At 41.3% G+C, this 20976-nt stretch overlaps 1 protein-coding gene across 2 annotated transcripts in view; it reads right to left on the reverse strand.

Moving 5' to 3' along the window:
- Window positions 1-20976, reverse strand: part of CHD7 (chromodomain helicase DNA binding protein 7) — a 184621-nt gene that overhangs the window by 63145 nt on the left and 100500 nt on the right. For both annotated transcript variants that reach the window (XM_028108815.2, XM_028108792.2), the window contains exons 3-5: window positions 19879-20309; window positions 6034-6175; window positions 682-819 (exon numbers count right to left, since the gene is read on the reverse strand). In XM_028108815.2, the coding sequence (XP_027964616.2) occupies window positions 682-819; window positions 6034-6175; window positions 19879-20309 (711 nt within the window). The remainder of the gene's footprint in view (window positions 1-681; window positions 820-6033; window positions 6176-19878; window positions 20310-20976) is intronic.

Raw genomic sequence — 20976 nt, forward strand, 5'->3', positions numbered from 1 at the left:
TCTATACCCATGGGGTAAATATACTCATCATTCTGTTATTGTAGGCAGCTTTTATCTATGTTGGTCATATAAAGCGTTATGTAACAACTTAACATAGCACAAATTACCAAATAAAGTAAAAAACTGCATTTAATATACTTTTCAATGGGTTACCAGTTTGTTAACTAAAGTACAGTAATGCTAACAAAAGGGCATTAAAAAAAAAAAGATCTTTACAATAATCCATCCTACATTACTACCCATATTTTATACAAACTATTTTATCCATCATTTACATTGCACAGAGAATAAAGTATGCCCTGCTGGGTACTACAAGGCAGTAATTTCATAAAGGGGTTCTGACGGTGCCTAACAGCAGGAGACAAGCTTGAGTGGTTTATTAAAGTCCCAGAAGCTAGAGCCCTGAATTCAGCTGTCTCCTTGCATCCTCGCTCTGACTCTTCCTCAACATAGACCATTAATTGTCCAAAACTGTGTCAAATTACGTATCATAGGCTTATATAAAAATACATTTCAGCAAACAGGGCTTTCTAAAAGATACTGCTGAACAACTACTAGCCCATAGCACGTGATCCAACAGTAGATGAATGTTCTCCAGCTCAGAGCCCAAGGCTTCCAGCTATGAAATCTCTGGTCCACCTTCTCCAAGGCACGTGAAAACCACACGGAAGGGCGGCTGACCTGCTGCTCCGACTGCGAGGTGTTGGAGGGGGAGTCTCTCCCAGCAGTGTCTGCATCATCTGCCTCCTCATCAGAAATTTTGAACTCCAAGTCTTCCGTGTATCGCTTTCTCTTCACCTGCCTACTGGAGCGTCTCTTCTAAAACAAAAACAAACAAACAAAAAACCCAACAAAGCAGGTTTAAAAAGCCATCGCTGATGCTCTTTATAACTTTTCAGATGGTAAGATATATGTATTTTTTTTAAATTAGTCTTAAAGAAAAGCTGATGAGTTTAACCCTGTAAGTCACCTAAGAAGCCACAGTGGCAATGAACATAATGGAGATGGGGGAGATCTGGAGTCAGGCGCCAGGGGCTGCTGAGGCTCCACCACCAGCTACCAGACCTGCAGCTGGGCAACAGAAGGAACGACAGAACTGATTCTGTACTCAGAGGTGAAAGCAATACAGAAGCTGGGTGACAGGTATATAGGAGTTTGTTTTACTATTCTACTTTTGTATGTTTTAAAATTTTTCCTCTAATAAAAGGTCCAAAAAAGTGAAGGCATTAGAAGATAATCTGCAAATTATAAAGTTCTATATACTCAGAGGGCCATTTAAATAAAAGGTTTGCATTTTAATCTTGGCAATAGTCTGAATATTTTTGAAGAGATGAAGGACTGAATGGCAGAATTTATAATGAATGACTACAAAAACTAACTGTTCTTTTTGGTTAAATTTTTTACCACACTGATTAAAATGTAAAATCCTGGCAATAGCTGGTATTAGTAAGATCACCGGCAAAACAGGTCCCCTCCCACCACAGTGTCAAAAGGGAACCCAATCCACCTTTGCAGGACAGTGTGGTCATGTCTGTCAAAATTTAAAACATGCCCACCCTTTGACCCTAGCAATTGCACTTCTAGTAAGGTACATATCTTCAGAATATCTGCAAAATACCTCCAATGTTTTTTAGACCCAAACTTTTAGATCTTAGACTATCTGCAAGATAAATTATAAAATAAAAAAAAGCAAGTCACATAATAAAGTAACTTATAATTCTATTTAAGGTAACAGAAGCGCTTGTGCATATCTTGCATATGTGGATCATCAATACATAAACTCAAGACAAGGACACTGAATGTCCTGTTTACTTCTCTATGACTCAATGAATATTTCATAAAAAATGAACGTATATGTGTATACATTTTCAATCACAAAAAAAAAACTGAAAAGACACAACAAATTGTTAATAGCTATTGATTCTAGGGAGTGAAGTGAATGGAGCAGGAGGAGTTTTACACTTTCTGTTCAAAATAATTCTGTACTGTTAGACCTTTCTGATGAAGAATTAGTTTTGTCAGTTAATTAAAAATGAGGAGAAATAACCTTTCATTAATATGTGTATTTGATAAAAATCTAACATAACTATAAAATGACATGTGTAAGTTTTAAATCACCGATTAAGTGTAGGATTACAGCTTGTAAATGAGTTCCTGAAGCACATAGAATGAATAAAAATACTGAGAAAAGTAACACTAGCGAACTTTTTACTAAGAACTATGAAATAAAACTTTTTAAAAAGAGACTCGTGAATTTTAAAGTTGGTCAGTAGTAAGGCAGAAGGACAAGTCACCCCACCATGTAGATCTGGGCAGGAAGAAGCAAGGACATTCGTGGCTCGAGTCAGGACCAAGGAAGCCAAGCACCTCTACTCTTATTTTGTTTTATTACTTTTCTGCTCTTTCTGCTCTCGAGGGGATGAGACAACTCACAACACAAACTTGGTATAATATGACTGTCAAATAAGTTGTTGGAGACTATGAGCTCTTAGCCCTACACAGCTGTGACTGCAGAGGTGCAAAGCACCTTTCTGACTCAAGGTATGTGGGATAACATCTTATTAATGGACTTCCTAACGGCTTAGACCAGCAGGAGTAGCAACCTGGACTAGAGGTTCCTCCTCTGACCCTTCTAGTCAGCCCCGCCCAGAACCAATTCCAGGTCAGGGTGGGGCAAAAATCAGCAGGGGTTCTGCCATCTGTGACCCTTCCCCACACCACCGAAGGCAGTCTGACCTTGTGGGCCCTGGAGTTGAGTGCTGAGTGTCTGAATTAGCCCTGGTTCTCACTATGTGACCTTGGACATGTTATTTTGTGGACCTCAGTTTCCTCGTCTGCAGAGTGGGGTTAATGGTAGTTAACTACGTCATAAGCATACCTAAAGATCACATAAAGGAATGAGACCACATAATGGAATTCATTTAAAGCATTCAGAACAGTGCATGGTACATACGAATGCCAAATGAAATTAGGAGGACTAAAGTCATCATGAATTAGCTCCACCTTTCCAAAAAAAAAAAAAAAAAATCAGAAAGCACTTAGGCTACAAGGCCAGGCTACCTTGCACAGCTTCCCCTCTCTCTTCCCAAAGCTGATCCAGAGTAACTCCTGCTCCTGTACCCATTTAACCACACCTCACTTCTCAACTGTCAATTTCTTTAAGCTATAAAGGGCTGTTATGAGGAACAGTATTTTAATTTTGTAAAATTTGGCATAATATCTGTATTTCATTTAATACATCAATTTAACTAAACTGAAATGGACTAATCTGTATTTTCATCCTGTTGTCATTACTATAAGGAGGGGTGTGCTACCAGTGATGCATCTGTGATGTTTTATCAGGTTTCCCTGGTCGGGGCCACGTCACAGTATTCATTCCAGCCTAAGTAACTAAACACCCTCAGATGGAGTCTAAGACAAATCCACTTTACACTAAATCTCACTACTGAAGAAATGTTACAGTACAATAAAACAGGAAGCTTTTCTTTTTATTGAATAGAAATTTATGACTGGCGGATATAACTTTTTTAATTATGGAAGTTTGCCCTCACATCAACTTGGGGTTACAAATCTATGCAATGGTGATGAGGTTAGTTAGTAGTGGATACAAGGTCACTTCATAGGAGCAAAAAAACCCCAAAATAGAACTAAATCTTTTTCTGAAAATTTAACATATTATTATGGCTTTCTGCCTTCTAAATAATAACTGATCTTAAGTTCTGTGGTATCGAGATTCCTTTTACAATTTCCCAACATAAAATTTATTATATAATATGCTTCTATTATGGACTGTTAAACTATCATTATTTGAAAGATTTCGGTGACTCAAAACAAAGTGTAAGCATTCCATTTAAACCATAACTCAAGGGGTGCCTGGGTGGCTCAATCAGTTAAGCGTCTGCCTTCAGCTCAGGTCATGATCTCGGGGTCATCGGGCTCCCTGCTCAATGGGGAGTCTGCCTCTCTCTCTCTCCCTCTGCCCCTCCCCCTGCTCGTTCTCTCTCTCAAATAAATAAAATCTAAAAAAATAAAATAAGCCGTAACTCAAAACTTCTGAACTGACACTAAAATAATAGGTCAACTTGTTAACCTTGGATTGCTTTAGAAAAGTTGCACATAATTAACACGGCTATGCCAAAGAGAAGACTTAAACGTGTTTCCACTATCTCTCTGTTGTAGTACTTTGAGATACAATTTTGAGTTTACATTATATATGGCATTTACTAGTTTAAACAAATCAATCGCAGAACTCAAGAACTGTAAGCTCTTTATGCATATGCTACAGGAAGAAACAACAAACAGCAATCAGCATCACTTCCTGTGTCACTGACACAGAGAAAGACCTGCCTTCAAAGTCAGATCTCCTTGGGTGGTTGCTTGTATGAGCTACTGAACCCATAACAGTTATGCACTAGCCAATTAGAAAGGATGCACTGATGTTCATTTGAATAGATTAGCCTTCTTCTATAACTGAAATGCAGAAGGAAAAAAAAATTAGTATTTCATAAGTCCAACCCAGTCTCTATTAATACAAATACTTTTAAGAAACAGCAGCGTTATTTGTGAGGGAACAATGGAATTTTCTTGACCTGTGTCAATAAATCTGTTTAATGTTGTCCAAATACTACTGCCATGAAGGCCCTAGTTTAAGCCAACACTATGCAGGAAAAAAACACCCTTGTGCATAAAAATAAAATTTAAAATCATTCAAATACTTTAAAAGTCCCTAAGCAATTAAAAAAAGATGTCTACTTACCTTTCCTATCTTTTCAGTGATGTGTAAAAGGAAATTACAAAATTCACCCCAACGGCCAGAGGCATCACAAGTTAGTTACGGAACCAAACCAAACCACATTCATTCACAGGTACTCTCTCTTTCCTCTCCCTTTCGGGCCCTCTTAGCTTAAGCCATTCCGTGACATTATAGACATCAGGGAGTTCTACTAAAAAACAAACAAAGAGGGGCACCTGGCTGGCTCAGCCAGAAGAGCATGTGACTCTCGATCTCAGGACCGTGGGTTCGGGCCCCACGTTGGGTGCAGAGATTATTTAAAAATAAAATCTTTAAAACAAACAAAACAAAAACCAAACCCATCTGAAATTCTTTAGAAGAGAGCTACAAATGGCACATTTTTTTTCCTAACTTTTTAAGAGAATTGGTAGAGGTATAGGTAGCAAATACTTAGTGTGGACTGAACACTCAGAAAAAGGCAAGCAGGCTGTTAGGGGCTGACTTCCTATTTGAGCAGGACTCCAGTAACTGTTCCTTGATAACTTAGATGTCATTCACTAAAGTGACATTCTTAGCCATCCCAGTGGAACGTATTGGCATGCTTCCAGAGACTGTAACAAGGAAATAATTTTTAACGGTCACGTGGAAGGGCCTCTTACCTTATAGTCCGATCAGTGAAGGCAGTGTGCTTTACACACAAGAATCTAAATTCCTAATGTTTATTCCAGTTTTTCAACTGCTTCCTACAAAATTCTCCAAAAGTCAGGAGAATCTAACACTGAAAAGTTCTGCACCGTTGCCATCCAGAAAGTCACTAACTTGTTCATAGAAACTTTATTATTACATGACTATACATCTCAACTCTGGCCATCAAATGTCAGAAACCTTAAGACAAGCTACAGATTACATGTTGGTTTTTTATTCTGAAAAATAAAAGAATTGACAAGCAACCAAACTTCAGAGAAAATCAGAAATGTGAAAGCAGCTTTACATGATACATATATCAACAATATGTTAACACTAACACATACATCAACATCGAAAGATACGTTTACAGAAGTAAATGAAGATTCTCAGTTTTATTTATCATGGGGTCAAAGATGACAAAACCAAGAAGTCAGGGGTTTAATTTCGTGCTGGCCCCCAGCTCTCACCATTATGGATCTAGTGTTCCAGACAACAATAAAGCCACCTTTAAAGCAGCTCCATAACAAAGACAGGGGAGGTCTAGTGTACTTGATATGCGGCTAAAGTTACCCATGCTAAATAACCAAGGCTCGGGATCAGAATGACGGTATTACCTGAACACCGGGGTCCTCATCTTCTTCAGGAGGAGGAGATGGTGGGGGCGTTTTGTCTAAGTCTGAATTTTCAGAACCTTCTGTTTTTCCCTTGTTGACCTTTTTCTTCAAAGCACTTGCTTCTGAATCAGGTTTCTTATTACTAGAATTCAAAGTGGATCACTTAGTGTTCACTTTTTAATGAGGTTTTCCACATGCCCCATGCCTTATATTTCCCACATTAATATCACGAAAGTATCAATGACAACTGATAAATCGATGCATGTTGGCCATTTATAGTTAAATGGCACACTCAATTAAGTTTTTACGGCAAAACCCCACACTGATGACCTTTGGCAAATATCTGACCTAATTAAAAAGAAATTTCATGCAAAAACTCCTAGTACCACACTGAGTACACTTGTTCTTCTAGACAATGCAAAATCCCTGCCAATACACCAAGCCATAATGAAAAATCAGATTAAGAACTAGTTTTGCTATGAAGTTTTTAAGGTACAGAATGTTTTTTTTTTAAATGTCAAGTGAAACTAGACTATAATGATCATTTCTTTGTGTTTCTTGCAAAGAGTTTTAAATACTCCTATTTAGGTCCTTTTCATAAGCAACACTACTAGGTGTCCTCTATTATGTCATCCAGCTACATTATTATCCAATGACAGCCTTTTAAAATATAACAAAATATATGGCAATTTCCTGTTCCACATAATTTTACTTAATGCAGTCTTCTTCATTTAAAATAAGCTTTATTTTGGTGCTAGGCATTTTTTTTTTTTATAAAGTCACAATAGCCTCTCTTTCAAAAGCTAGGTCTCTGAAATACAAAAATATAGCAAAGCGACCCCAATAATTAAAGTGCATGTTCCATACTATGTTTCTGTCAAACGTTAATAGGATTTGAATGTTACAGAAGTCAAAAGACATGAATGAACTCTCAAAAAAAAGAATTTTTAAGTTTACCATTACCTTTAGAACCTTTATTTGACATTCTTTTAGAGTGTACATTTAATGCCACCTTCTGTTCCAATTTCCAAACCAGCCCCAAGATTTTCTAACATTATCACATTATCCAACATTTAAATTCACCTAATTATATTTACTATTTCTAGAAAGCCTAAATTCTAACAAATTTGAAAAAAAAGATGTATTTCAAACACCTTTAAAAAGTTTATTTATTGAAGTTTATAAATTCCAGAAAAGTACTGCTGACAGAATGCATTAAACAGCATTTTTTTTCAGCCTCAGCTACTACAAAAGACACCAAGACTTCTCTATGCTTTCATTTCAATAAAGCACATGTCATGGAAAATATTTCGAAAGCATGTTAGTATAATAAAGTATCCATCACCCACCTAAAATGTATTTTTGTCATGAGTAAATAAAATATTTGGTAATCCTAAACTAGTTATTTCTAAACACTCAAAATAAACAGAGTTTATTTTGTGAACATTTTAGCATAGTAAATAGCCACATAAGGAAGTAACTTATAAGAATTCAAGATTATAGCAAACGGCAGTTAGGTTTAAAGAGTTCTTTTTATTTAAAATTTTTTAAAAAGGCAGTGTCCTAAAAACTTAAAGTCCCCAAAAGATCCATGGAAAGAATAATATTTTTTAAATTAAAAAAAAAATCCATACAACAGTTCCTCATCCAACTGTCCTAGTGTTTACGCTACACATGGACAGAAGTCTCCCCTACTATGAGGCTCCATTTCCAGCATTTATTTCCGCTCTAACTGCCACAAATTATACAATACTACAGCTGAACGCTGGGCCCCTTTCCTTTCATCTGCACGCCAAGAGCAATCAGATTACCCTGGTAACCAGCGGTCACATGACCAGCACCTGCTCTTTTGGCTGGATGCCACTGACTAAAGCCATCTGCTTCCCTCAATCAGCTTTCAAACATTCTCAACACCTGCGCTGCAGTGTTTTGTGGTTTCTTTTATCAAATCAGTGCAAAACTGCTTCCAAAACTTTACATATTTCTCAAATTTGTTTAAATCAGAGGTAGGCCTGTCACAGAGTTGAACCACTGCCAGGTAAAGTAAGTCAGCAGCCAGTGCTTTTCATGGTGACCCCTCTGCACCGGAGCGAAGTACACAATTTAATTTAGTGGGGTTACTGCACCCTGTGTGAACTATCCTATAGGAGTAAAAAGGCTTACTGTCTTAAAGCCACCAGAGCCCAGGTTTGATGAGATATCAATTTGCTGAAGGAGAGAAGTGCTAATGATTTTCCATCTGCCCTTCCCATGAATGAACTATGTAGAATCTCCGAGGCTGCTAAAAGTCAGACAAGACCTCTCCAAATGTTTAGGAGGAAAAAGCCTGTGGCCAAGGGAAGCACTCGTCCCAGATCTGATTCCTGAAAGATTTCTGAACTCATTAGACCTTGCACTGTTAACGCCGCTCAGAGACAGCCAAGCATTTCCATACTGACATCTTCTCATGACACCAATATACAAATCAAAAACGGGCCAAGAAGTCAAAAAAGCTACAAGATCCTCGGTGTCCGTCCGAAGACATGATGCAATCAAGGACAAGATGAAGTTACTTTAATTATTAAATTGCCTTTGCTACTGTTTTGCAACAAGCTCGTTTGGATTCTCAGCTAAGTGTTATATGAAAACTGCTTTGCCCCCAAAAAAGCACCAAAGTCAGAATTTTTAACCAATAAGGTGTAATACAGAATGGTGGGTTAGAGCCCTGAGGTGGGTCAGACACACCTTAGTTCAAGTTCCGACTCTGTCACGTAGAACCCTGTCTGTCTGGGACTCTGGACAAGCCACTCCCTTTCCTCGTCTGTAAAATGAGGTTAGTAATTCTACCTTCCTCCAAGATTCGTTAGGAGGTTTAAGTGAGATAGTGGATGAAGGCCTTGGCAGTGTCTGACACAAACAGCCGGTATGGACGCACATCTGGAAGACAAACAGCTGGGAACAAATCCTCTGGTGTGGCTCAGACCCGCTCAGGCCAAATCAACCACAGACTCAGAACCCCAGTTCACCACAGATCATTTCCTCTAAGCAACACGAGGAGAAGGAAGGTCCTTTATCCACAGTCCCCGACACAAACTGGAAGAACAAACCAGCCCACAACCCCAAAGGCCACTCCTCTCCAAGCCCAGGACCACCGCGCTAGTCCAGGCAGGTGTCATCTCCCACCTCCCCTGTCACAACCCCTCTCCCTCCCCCCGCCACCTCGTCATCCTGGGGACCCACAGGCAGGGTGACCCACTGTGAGCTGGGGAAAGTCCACCCCCATCGTCACGATTTAAACCTCTCTGGTTCAAAGCTCGTCTTTTCTAACGTCAGAGCCAAAACACAGCCACACAAACAATCCTCTCCCAAACTACAACTTAGAAAGCCGGAAGGCACAAACAGGGCAGCTCTTCCCATTGGGGGTAAGAGAATGTTACTAGTAAGAAACCTCCCTTAAGCTGACACTCCAATGTTGAGAATGAGGCCGCCGAGCAGCCAGGCGCAGACACAGAACCTCCAACAGCTGCTGTGATGGCTGCTCATGGGAGCAGGCGATGCTGGCCCCCGTGCAGTGACCTGCCACCAAGAACCACAAGGAAGACCACGGCCATGCAGGGAACGCTTTCTCACTCCAGCCCTAAATGGCCTCTGCCCTGGAGAAATCATATCTGCCCCCACTCCTCTCCTGAACCTGCTGCTCTGCCTCCCACATTTCCTAGTTCAGGGACATGGCGCTGCCACCAAAACCCAAACCCAAACCAATCCAACCCACCCTGCACACGTCACCACACTGACCAGCTGAAGTGTAAAGCTGACTGCACCATTCGACTTGAAGCCCAATGCTGTCTGCAATAACGCCTCAGAGTCTGCATCGGCATATAAGGCCTTCTGCAACTTTTGCAACTGTCAACAGTATTTGTCTACTTTTCTCACACCTCAAACCCTCCACCCACCTTTTATGCTGCAGACACGCAGAACTACTCCCTAGGGGGTCCACCTATCTCTTCCACCTCCATTCCCCGCCCTGCTCCATCTACTGCCATCACTCATTCGGAGAAGCCTTTTCTGGATCACTCCACCTACACGTCACCCGGTGGACCCCACACAAGGGATATTTAAAATACACACAATATGGGGGTTGCACTCCCGCAATGAACCCAAACCAAAGCTGTGTGTGTACCTGAGTGTGTGTGCAAGTGTATGTCTTTCTCCAACCATCTCTGAAGCTCAGAAAAGAGGAAGAAGTAGGTCTTATTTATCTTTGTTTTCCTGGTGCCTGGTCAGGTCCGTTCCTTATCAATTTTAACAGATCAATTTAACTAAGAGCACAAGTAACAGCGACGATGACAACACACACATATACAGCCCTTATGAAGTGCCAGGCGCTACTCTAAAGTGCTTTTCTCATTAACTCATTTAAGAAAACCCCACAGAGATTCTATCTTTATGATGAAAGACCTATGAAGCTCAGTAAAATAGGACTAACATGCTAACGAAACAGGAGACTTACCAAGTTTTCAAAACCAGTACATCGCTATACTTCCTCTCCCTCCTCTCAAGTTCTTTCATTTCCTCAGCCTTATCTCCCATCATTGCTGGTGTGATGGAGATACAGAGCCACCCACTCCTAAAGCGAGACAAGCCCTTAGAACCTTGGAAGCAGCACGTTTTTCTGGGGATGGTGCTAGCAGTTTGAAGGGCCGCTGTCCCTTCACCAGCTCCATTTCCATTTCACATTTCATCATGAGAGCAGGGTCACACAGGTGGGCAGATGGACATGCTCAGGGTCCATAGCTTAGTGACATTTAGGTCACCATGGCTAGACCAGGCTCTAAAGTGCTGTAATTGCCCCCAGTGTGGTCAAAGCACAGGCCACCTTGATGAGAACTCTTGAGAACCCAAACTTTGTCTTCAGAGAATACATGTCATATGGAGGGACGTGCTAAGGACATTCCATACCCTTTACGGAAGGGTTTGAGTCAGCTTCTGACTGTAAGGGTCTACAATGAAGGGTTACGTGGCAGGACCTAAAATGGGGTGGCATGAACTCATTCCACCTAAGACACAGCACAGAGATAACTAATTCTTTTTGGTGAGAATGAGTACAAGGTTTTTAAACAAGCCAAGGGCCAGAACTTACTAGAAATCCAGCTAGCTGCCCTGACTTATTACAAAACAGAATGCAGTTAAAGGATTAGCAACAGCCTAAGGATCTAAGTACTCAAAAGAAGAAAGGCAGTTTGAAAATGAACCACATGTGATGAGAATATGGTTAGTGAAGGTCTGGACAATGGGAGGGAGTCCTCAATCAGACAGACACTTCAGATGGGATAAGTTAGTGAAGATTCTCCTCACACTGGGGAAAATCAACCTTGAGGCTTAAGTCGTGAACATTAATCAGATTTGTGTGCAGGGACTCAAGCCAAAATGTCATACTATCATCTTTTAGAAGAATAAAAGGTATTGAAAGATATCCTTGTATTTTATATGCTCAAAAGGTTTTTTAATAAAGAATCAAAATTAATGGATGTAAGTGAGAGAGACGTTCCTGGCACAGGACATCTGTGGTGTACTGCAATTCTAAAAGATCCAGGCTGCCATAATGAAAACTGTAATAAGCTGTGAGGGTCAAGGGCCCAATGGTGGTAGAAAGAAAAGCATCAAGTCTCTCAACTTGAGTATAGGATTTTCCTCTAAGTTTTTAAACCATGAAAAAGAAACTTGAGAAAGAAGCAAAAGAAAAAAGAGACAATATAAAGTATTAAGAGCTCAAAGTGTCAAGGCAACATAAAATGTGATACATCAAGTAAAATTAACCCAACAAAACACAATAAAAATTTTAAAATAAAGTCCTTAGACTAAAATTTATGCAATGGCTAAACTAGAATGGAATAAAACGCAGAATAAACAGAAAAAGTTAATAATGAAAGAGACAAACTGCGCCACAGACAGTAAACATAAAGGCCTACCAACTTCTTCCCACAAAGGCGGTCAGAGCCGCCGAGGTGAAGGTGAAGGCCCGGGAGCACTCGGGAGACTGCCGCAACACCGGACATGCTCCACAGGATGACCTGGGGCAGACAGCATCCGGGTGGGATGGGAGCAAGGGCCTTGACCTGCCCCTCACCCCCACCGTCAGGCCCCCGGCCAGTCAGCCTGCAGGTGCTGAGCCACTGACCAAGTGGGTGCCTTGCCACCCCAGCTCCTCAAATCCACCCATAAATTCTTCACCCCACTCTTCTGGCTGAAAAGGGGAAAGAAGAGTTGAGAAGAGAAAAAGAGAGAGAAAGGGAGGGGATTCTATTTTATTTCTGAACAACAAAGATAGGATTTCAATGACAAATTAATAGGCTTTTTTTTTTTTTTAAGTTCTCTGAAAGTTACTGGATGGAACACCTCTAAGACATTTAATTTAATCTAAATTGTTACCTTAAATAGCTCTTCCAGCATCAGGTACTCCTTAAGTACATTTACTATGCTAAATTTTTAGAAAAGAACCAAGAAAGTTAGAAAAGATACAGTATATTTCAACTCAACATGCCTCGCCTTTACATTTTACAATCAAACTTCCCAAGGATGAAGAAACTGAGAGTCAGACAGGCAACACGCTCAGCCTGAGAAGTGGCACTGCTGACACGGGAGCCATACCCGTCTGGGTCCAGGACCCTCTTCTGAATCCTGGACCTGGCCTGAAGGCATCTAACCTCCTCAGAGAGATCTTCCTAAGAGTCCAGTATGCACCTGGCCTTTTGGGGTACCCTTCAGGCCTCAGGGACCTGTCCTGGTGAATGTCTTCTGTTACCTGGGACCATCTCTGGGTAGCCTTCCAGTAACATCAGAACACTATCCTGAGGACAGCTACAGGGTTGCAGCCCCTTATTTAAAGGAGGAGGAAGGAAGGAAGGAAGGAAAGGAGGGGGGGAGGGAGGGAGGAAGGAGAGAGAGAGGGAGGGAGGGAAGGAGGGAGGGAGGGAAGGAGGGAGAGAGGGAGGGAGGGAAGGAGGGAGGGAGGGAAGGAGGGAGAGAGGGAGGGAGGGAAGGAGGGAGGGAGAGAATGTACAAAAGAAAGCCTCCTGAACGAGCCAAATCCATTTTTAATATATTAAATATATTCGGGGTGGGGGAGACTCATCATGCAGTCAAGAATTATCTTTGAAAATCTAAGGGTTACTGAGTTTTATGGATTGAATTAAGATCTGCCAGTAACATGGAAAAGAACTCTAGTTAGCTAATACGTTATCTCATCACAGAAGCTCAACATAAACACTGGCCACTCTGGCTATATGGCACAGCCTGGCACTGTAATGCAACTTAAAGAACTGAATAAATCAGACATTACAAAACGAATGCAAAAAGTACACCCTTTTCCTATAGCATGTTCTCCCAAGTGCCAAACAGTAGGGCAGAGATGTGGCTGCTTGTGCCCAATTCTCAGATGCCACTCTTATTTTTAGGCACAGCATTCCCATGACCCCTGAAGGGGGACACTGGGCTAACTTTGGCAGTCAGAACCCCACTCCCTAGATTCATAATGATCTTCTCCAATCTGCCAGCATGGCCAATACAACAAATGAGACATGCTGCTCATCCACATTTTAATCAGGTGCTACAGGTAGGTAGAGAATTAGGCAGAGCAAATGGTAAAACCCACAGGGAAAAAATATTACCACCCACTCTAACAGGAGAAGCCAAAGAACCATGACATTATACTGTTCATACAGATATCAGGGCTACCTACACAATTAGTATTCTAATGGAAGTTCAAGGGTGTTCTCTCTCAAACGTCAAAATAAAGAAGGATGGTGTCTTTTTTCTTAATTCACACTTCCCTAGTTAACATTTTTTTTTTAATTTTTTAAAAATGTATTTGAAAAGGGGGAGGGAGGCAGAGGAAGAGGGAGAAGCAGGCTCCCCACTGAGCAGGGAGACCAATGCCGGGCTCGATCCCAGGACCCTGAGACCATGACCTGAGCCAAAGGCAGCCGCTTCACAGACTGAGCCCCCCAGGCACCTCTCCCTAGTTAATATTTTAAAGCTAGGCCACACAGACTTGTCTGAGAAGCTGCAGGGAGGGCTGGTCTTTCAGATGGCCAATGATGCTCTCAGGGTGGCTTTGCACAGCACCTGGACTTGAAGGGGCCCTTACCTGGGCAGAAGACAACCAGCAGAAAGATCTTTGTATATCACATGACAAATTTTGCATTTGTACCGATTTCCCTACTTTTCAAAAGCATTTTCATAGATATTTTTAATAATCATTTAAAAAAAATCAGCCTAGGACTCCTTCTGCTCTTTATCTTCCAATTCTAACATCGCCACCACCTCTACAATGGCAACATGTGTTCCGCCCTAAAATTCCACTTACAAAAGCCTTCAAAGGAACGTGTCTCCAGAAAGACCCCCCTTAACATCCCACTGCCACCCACGGCCCCCTCCCTGCCACCGTCCGTGTGTGGGGTGCAGTGAGAGCTGGAGGCGGGGTCTATGCCACTCTCTCCAACAGACACCAAAATGGCTGCAGGCCACCACTTTCAAGACCACTGCAGCTCCCTGGACAGGCAGAAACAAACCTTAGGAGGGCCCAGTGTGGCCCATTCCCGCCTAGAGCACAGAGCAGGAGTTAGCAGAACCTGCTTTTTAAGGGTCAGTAGCGTTGGGCATTCTCTTCTCCCAAGGACTATGAACCAAACCACATGCTGCTAAAGCTAGCACGGTCTGTACTAAAAAGTGGCTGATGACTGCTCCCTCGCTGCTCATTCAGCTGATTGAAGACAACCTGGATAAAGGAAGGGTGGTAATGTGGCGTGTCACTGGCAAGAGAAAGACTCTGAGATGGTCATCCTGAAGGAAAAAAGGATTTGGGGTTAAAAAGACACAATCGTGGGGCGCCTGGGTGGTTCAGTCAGTTAGGCATCTGACTCTTGATCTTGGCTCAGGTCACGATCTCGGGGTCCTGGGATGGAGTCCTGAGACGGGGGCTCCCTGCTCAGCGGGGAGTCTGCTTAAGATCCTCTCCTTCCCCTTCTGCCCCTCCCCGCTGGCATGCTCTCACTCTCCAATGAATAAATGAATCTTAACAAACAAACAAAAAGACCCAACGGCCCCCTTTCAAAGAGATGATAACCCTTCAGACCACCAGGGGAGGCAGCACCTACGTGGTCCCATCCCTGGCCTGGAGCTTGGATTTAATGAACCAGAGACTTGGCAGGGCAGGCCAGCCCGCGGAGATGCACAACGCCCGCCCACAGGCACTTTCTCTCCCTTGTTCCTCTCCAATACCGAAAGGGCTCAAAGTCTGTCTTGTGACTATACGTTAAAAAAATCTGCAGCCTTTTCTGCAGGCATACTGTCCAAAATACTTAATTCAAAATCTCCAATTACCCAATGCCATGAGTCAAAACTAAATCATAGGATGTAAAAGAAAGAACAAGAAAACAGAAGAAAAGCTGTGGGTTTAACTTACCACCTACGTACCTGATGGAGAGGTATCTGACTCTCCAGGTTTTCTGTCTTTATTAAGTAAAACTAGTTTAATGGTTTGCTTTTGTGTCTAATCTCTGCTGAGAAATTGTACATGTATAAGAGCACACTATATAAACTATGTATTAGGTTACCAAAATATACCACCGTTGGGCTCGCTGGCTGAATAAAAATATTCCTCAGGTAAAATGTTGCTACTTTCTTAGATCATAATTGGGGGGGGGGGAATCTGAAAAGCAAAGTTCCTCAGAAGAAAGTTGCCACATAAATATTAACGATAATGACAGTGTGGTTTGCAAAAAATATACCTTATGTGTTTTTGGTACTTTGTGTTTTTAAAAAACAAGAGCAGTATGTTTACTGTCCATTTTTAAATAAAATATTTCATCACTCTTCACTGAGAAACAGCATTTTAGTCTCATACTAACTTTAATGTTGGGGGTGGAAGACAGTAAGGAAGCTGCACCAGAAGCAAATCTCCACGGCTCCATTTAACTGGCACTTCGCTAGTCAAGTCACAGTCTTTGGCCAAGTTCCCTTCTTTATGTCCATTCAAAGAATCTTTATATAGCTAAATGGACCACTAAATCCTTCAAGAGTCATTCAAAGGAAGCGCTTCCTCCAAACTCCCTCTCATTTCACAAGGCCCTTGCATACACAACGGAAAACGCACTGAAGAGAAGAATGCAAATCCTATTTCAGCTCCTTGAATCCTTCCATATGCAAAGTGGCAACCCCTCCAGCCCACAAATGTCTTAGCTTTCATTTTCAATATTTACTGCCAATATTCGAAGGCTATAAGGACACCTGGGGAAAGCACTAGGAAAAAATGGGTAGAAAAATACATATTTAACATAAAAGGAAAAGAAGAAAGAAAGATACATTTCTAATAGAAAAGTGGAATGCAGCCCATTTTTCTCATTTTTAAGATTTTAAATGTCTTTTCCTGAAAGGCTGAATACCTTTTTCTGTTTCCCTACCATTCTATGTCACAGCTTCTTTGAGTTCTCCTGCAGATTCTTTGAGTTCTCCTGCACAGGCAAGACAATACCATTATATTTTGGTTGCCCAAAGGGTCAGTTCTTGGGGAATGGCCACAGATTCAAGCCTCAGCCACTTTCGGGAATGCAGCAGAATGGCAGGCGGTGAGACGGACATCCTAAAGGCGTACACAATCAGCTCCCTGATGACAGCCACCCTTTCAAAATGTCCTTTAGTACTGAGCGTGTGTGAATGATGCAAAACGAGCCCTCCGCCCTCCACAGACGTAATGCAGGGCCGGGCAGGCCACAGGGGCCACTTCCGTCACTGCCCGCTCAGGGGGCAGCGCATTCGGCATGCGGGGCTGAACAGGAAAGATGTGAGTAGTTCTGCACTAAATTTTTCATTTCACTTCTGTTTATTCCCTTCTATTTCAGCCCTCTGTAGGAAAATTATTTTCTGTATAAACAAATTCATCAAGTTAACTTATTCAAGGATGGAAATAACTGGTATCACATAACATTTTGCAAAACAAAATTGCCACTGCTGTATTCCAGTGCTTAAAAGCAAACTGCTCTGGCAATTCAACGCCAGTGCTAACATAACCCAAACCCCCTATTACCTTCATCACTGCATATTCAATTTACATAATTATTCTGCTATGCTATTCAGAATTTACATGTAGTTGTATGCATTCTACTTATCTGTGCTTCAGGGATGCGATTTCCTTCCTAGATTCAGCAGAACACAAGACCACAACTTGACATACTCAATTCATCTGGCCAGTAGAAACTGTGGCTCAACAAAATAGTGGGTTGGTTTGTTAATTTAATGAAAATCTCTTTTCAATTACCATTTTCTTAGACAGCTACTCCCATCTGACCATCAATGACAGGAAAGTCCCCCAGGAAAGTCTTCACCACACTCTGTCGTGACTCAGCAGGTGGCCCGACAAGCAGTCAAGTCACTAGGGCCAACAGAGTACTCCAAACACTCCCAGCACCCCTCGGTGTGGCCCAGGTGTCTGGGCCCCGTTACGTCAGCCCCCGTTCTGCATACACATCCCCACGCTCACTAGAAATGTTCCATTCAATTATCTGCACACCACTTGGGGATTAGCAACTATCACCTCAAGGAGGCATCCAGTGAAACTATTAGTCTAAAGCAACAACAGAGGGGGAGTAAAGTACCCAACATTCTTCTTGGGAGAAAATAATCACATGCCCTCTCTCCTATCAAAAACATGTGACTCTAATGCAAGGCCACTACTCGGATTCAGCAATGCCAAGAATTTACTCTGCACAGACAATGCAAACTTGAGGATGAGCAGCTGAGAGCATGCACTGGAATTTTCTCTCGTGGGTAAAGACAGGGCCCCTCTCTGGACCATGGCAGCACGGGTGCCCAGAATTGACTGGATCTGATGCCCCAAGTTCCCAACACTTGTTTACAGTTGTTGGGAAAATTTTAACAAGTTTCACTGTTAAATACAGCATTTTAATATCTGCCCTAAAGTATCCCACAAGAGGTAAGGGTAAACTAAAAGTATGTTTTTAAAGACAGAACTAGGTCAATGTAGACTCAGAACCTGAAGGTAATATACTTGGAAATTTGTGACAACATCCAGACACAGTTAAGTCTTTTCTTTTTTTTAACCAATGTTTATCATTAGGTGCTAGATTCAAAAAATTAAAGATACAAAGTAACGACAGACCTTGAGGATAAAGCTAGTGTTGGTGATATATTTTGAGTTCTAGGAAGCTTCTTTAGAACACAGGCTCTTACATTTCAAGTTTTAAAATCATAATAATACATTCTTTTAAAATTTTGCTGCAATTTCTCCTTGGGAAAAATAAGCACATATTTCCGCCTATCAAAAGCACAACACTTAGCTTTTAGGCAATTATATTTCTAAAAAAAAACCCTGATAAGTCAGACTGAAATTCTAACAATATCCTCCTTGCTCACATCCTAACACTTAACACAGTACCTACAAAGAATAAGTACTTAATATTTCTTAAGTAAATGAAAACAAAATTTATAATGGGTTGTGGGTTTAGAAGTGTTCATATGGGAAAAAAAATAATGGTTTTCAATTAAGAAACCACATACTGAGGCATCAAAGAAGGTTCCTAAGTAAATGCCAATATTAAGTTACCTGTAAGATTGAATTATTGAATAGAATTCCGTTATCTCAGCACCATAAAAAATACCGACGACAAAATGTTTAAATGACTATGATACAAAGTCTCAAAACACTACAGAATAATGTATTTGGGGTTGTATAGATATTTTTAGCAGAAGTTGAAAATCCAACTTTGCTCTTTTCCTTTGCAGGGACATCTCTGTAGTCACAGAAATCATCTCAGCTCTGTATCCAAGCATGTGCACACAGGAAAGCCTACAAGTCAAAGGTTTACAGGCCAGCGAGCTCAAAAAGTTCTCATCAAGCATGTCCATCACAGACCTGAGCGTGCATGTGTGCACACGTGTGTGTATACATATGCACGCGGGGGTCGGAAGGGGGGAGCGTTTTTTTCTAATGAAGTTTGCAAACAGGTTCAGATTAACCAAGTCTGACCATATTTCCATCTGGAAACTATATTTTCTAACATGAGCCATATTCTGAAAAATAGATTCAGATGTTTGGAATTGGTTCAGAACGGTCGTAAGAAATGTTCAGTACAAATGAAGAAATTAGTCTTCAATGTCTTCTCCTCTCAGCTTTTCTTACTGAGTAAATATGCCTTCTGGGGGGTCGAGTTGGTAGGGGAAGTACGGAGGGAAGTATGGAGTGGAGGAGGGCATTTCCTAGAAGCTCAAGCGCATGCTATTCTTGCATGCATATCTAATGGATAACTGCTATTTGATTTCTCCCACGTTGCCCACTAGCATTTCAACCCTGCCCCTGGAAGGCTTACTCCGCCAAGTGGAGAGAATGAATTCTCCTGTTTCGACTTCTGGGAAACAGGGCTGAAACGCTTAGTGAAATATAGTGGCCTATCTTGCTTCTGTAATCCTTCTGTCCCTGCTTTGCATTGTCATTCAAAATGAGGTTGCTGGTCTAGGCTTACAAGTAATTAAGCTGGCAATTTGGTTCTATTTGGTCAGTGATGAACTTTCACAAAAATACAAGCAAATGATTTTAAAATAACAAAGAATTTTTACCCAGTTAAGTCTAAAATGTACCATCCAAACAAACGGTTCATGGTAATTGAGTCCTAAACTTCAGAATGTATAAAACTCTTAACTTTTTAGTTTGGGTATCAGAAAAAGGAACCCGATGGCAAAAATCAAATTGTTGCCCCTCCCCCATCCCCAGGCCCCACCCCCTCTCAGGGGCCCTCACTGCCCTGCTCATTTCTACACTGTGTTTGCTGGTGATTGTTTCTGCCCACAGCCTACCTTGACTTTTTGCTGGATTTGGGTTTTGGCGTGGCAGTTTTTGCTTTCTTTTCCTTTGGCTCTTTGGGAATCTTAGGGGCTTTCGGGGTCTTGGGTTCCTTGGGCTCTTTTTTCTCCTTGGGTTCTTTCGGTTCCTTCGGATCTTTTTTTACCTTCGGCCTTTTCTTTTTCTTTTTCTCTTCTTGGGACCCATCTAGTGAGTTCCTATTTAGTTCTTGGTTATCAACCCCACCAGGGAAGTCATCTTTACCAAAACTTTTACTGGGATCCTCTGCAACAATGTGGTTGTTTTTCTTCTTCTTCTTCTTCTGCTGTGGCTGCTGATCTCCGGACGGCAGGTACTCATCACTCTTCACTAGCTGGGCGTTCGGCCCGCTAACCTGAGTCATATCCGGCACTGGTTTCTCTAGAAAGGGCTCCGATGGAGAATGCTAAGAGACACAAATGGGAATTGAAATTAGTTTATTATTCTTTGTATTGAAGAAAGGAACTGAAAGTTAGTAGCTGATGCTTCTGAAACTTTACATTCAAAGTAGCAAATATTTTACCAACTATACAGTTGTAAAAATCTATCATTTTCTCTCATCCAAAAAACAAGAAGGCTTTTACATAAACAGTAAAAAAATGGGGGGGGTAACTTAGCAATACAGTAAAAATTTCAGTTCAGGAAGAAAAATAATTCTCATTCAGCTGAAGACACGGTCCATCTCCATAGCAGCCCCTACGTGTGTGGGACTTGGTGAATGACAACACAGCGGCAGAAGCTATACTCAAAGAACAAATTTAAATGGAATTCTTTTCCCCATGCAGGAATGAGAACTCAAATTAAAGATATATAATTAAGCCACTTTTAACAAGAACAAGTGTACTGAGCACTGCACAATTCAGGTACTGTGAAAGCTTGAAATCCAAGTATCACGCACAAATCTTACAGAGTGCAGGCCATTTCTGATTTAAATGACATGAAAATGCCACATTAAAAGCACATATCCAAACTTAGTGACTTCGGATTCATTAAATTTCTTATACTAATATGAAATGCAGAGAGTGTTTGTGTTAAGTTACTAAAGCTTTACATTTTCACATTTCACTGAGGAA

Source organism: Eumetopias jubatus, unplaced genomic scaffold, assembly GCF_037043125.1.
Source record: "Eumetopias jubatus isolate StellerSeaLion01/CBP00866 unplaced genomic scaffold, mEumJub1_p1.0 scaffold_4, whole genome shotgun sequence".
Classification (NCBI taxonomy): domain Eukaryota; kingdom Metazoa; phylum Chordata; class Mammalia; order Carnivora; family Otariidae; genus Eumetopias; species Eumetopias jubatus.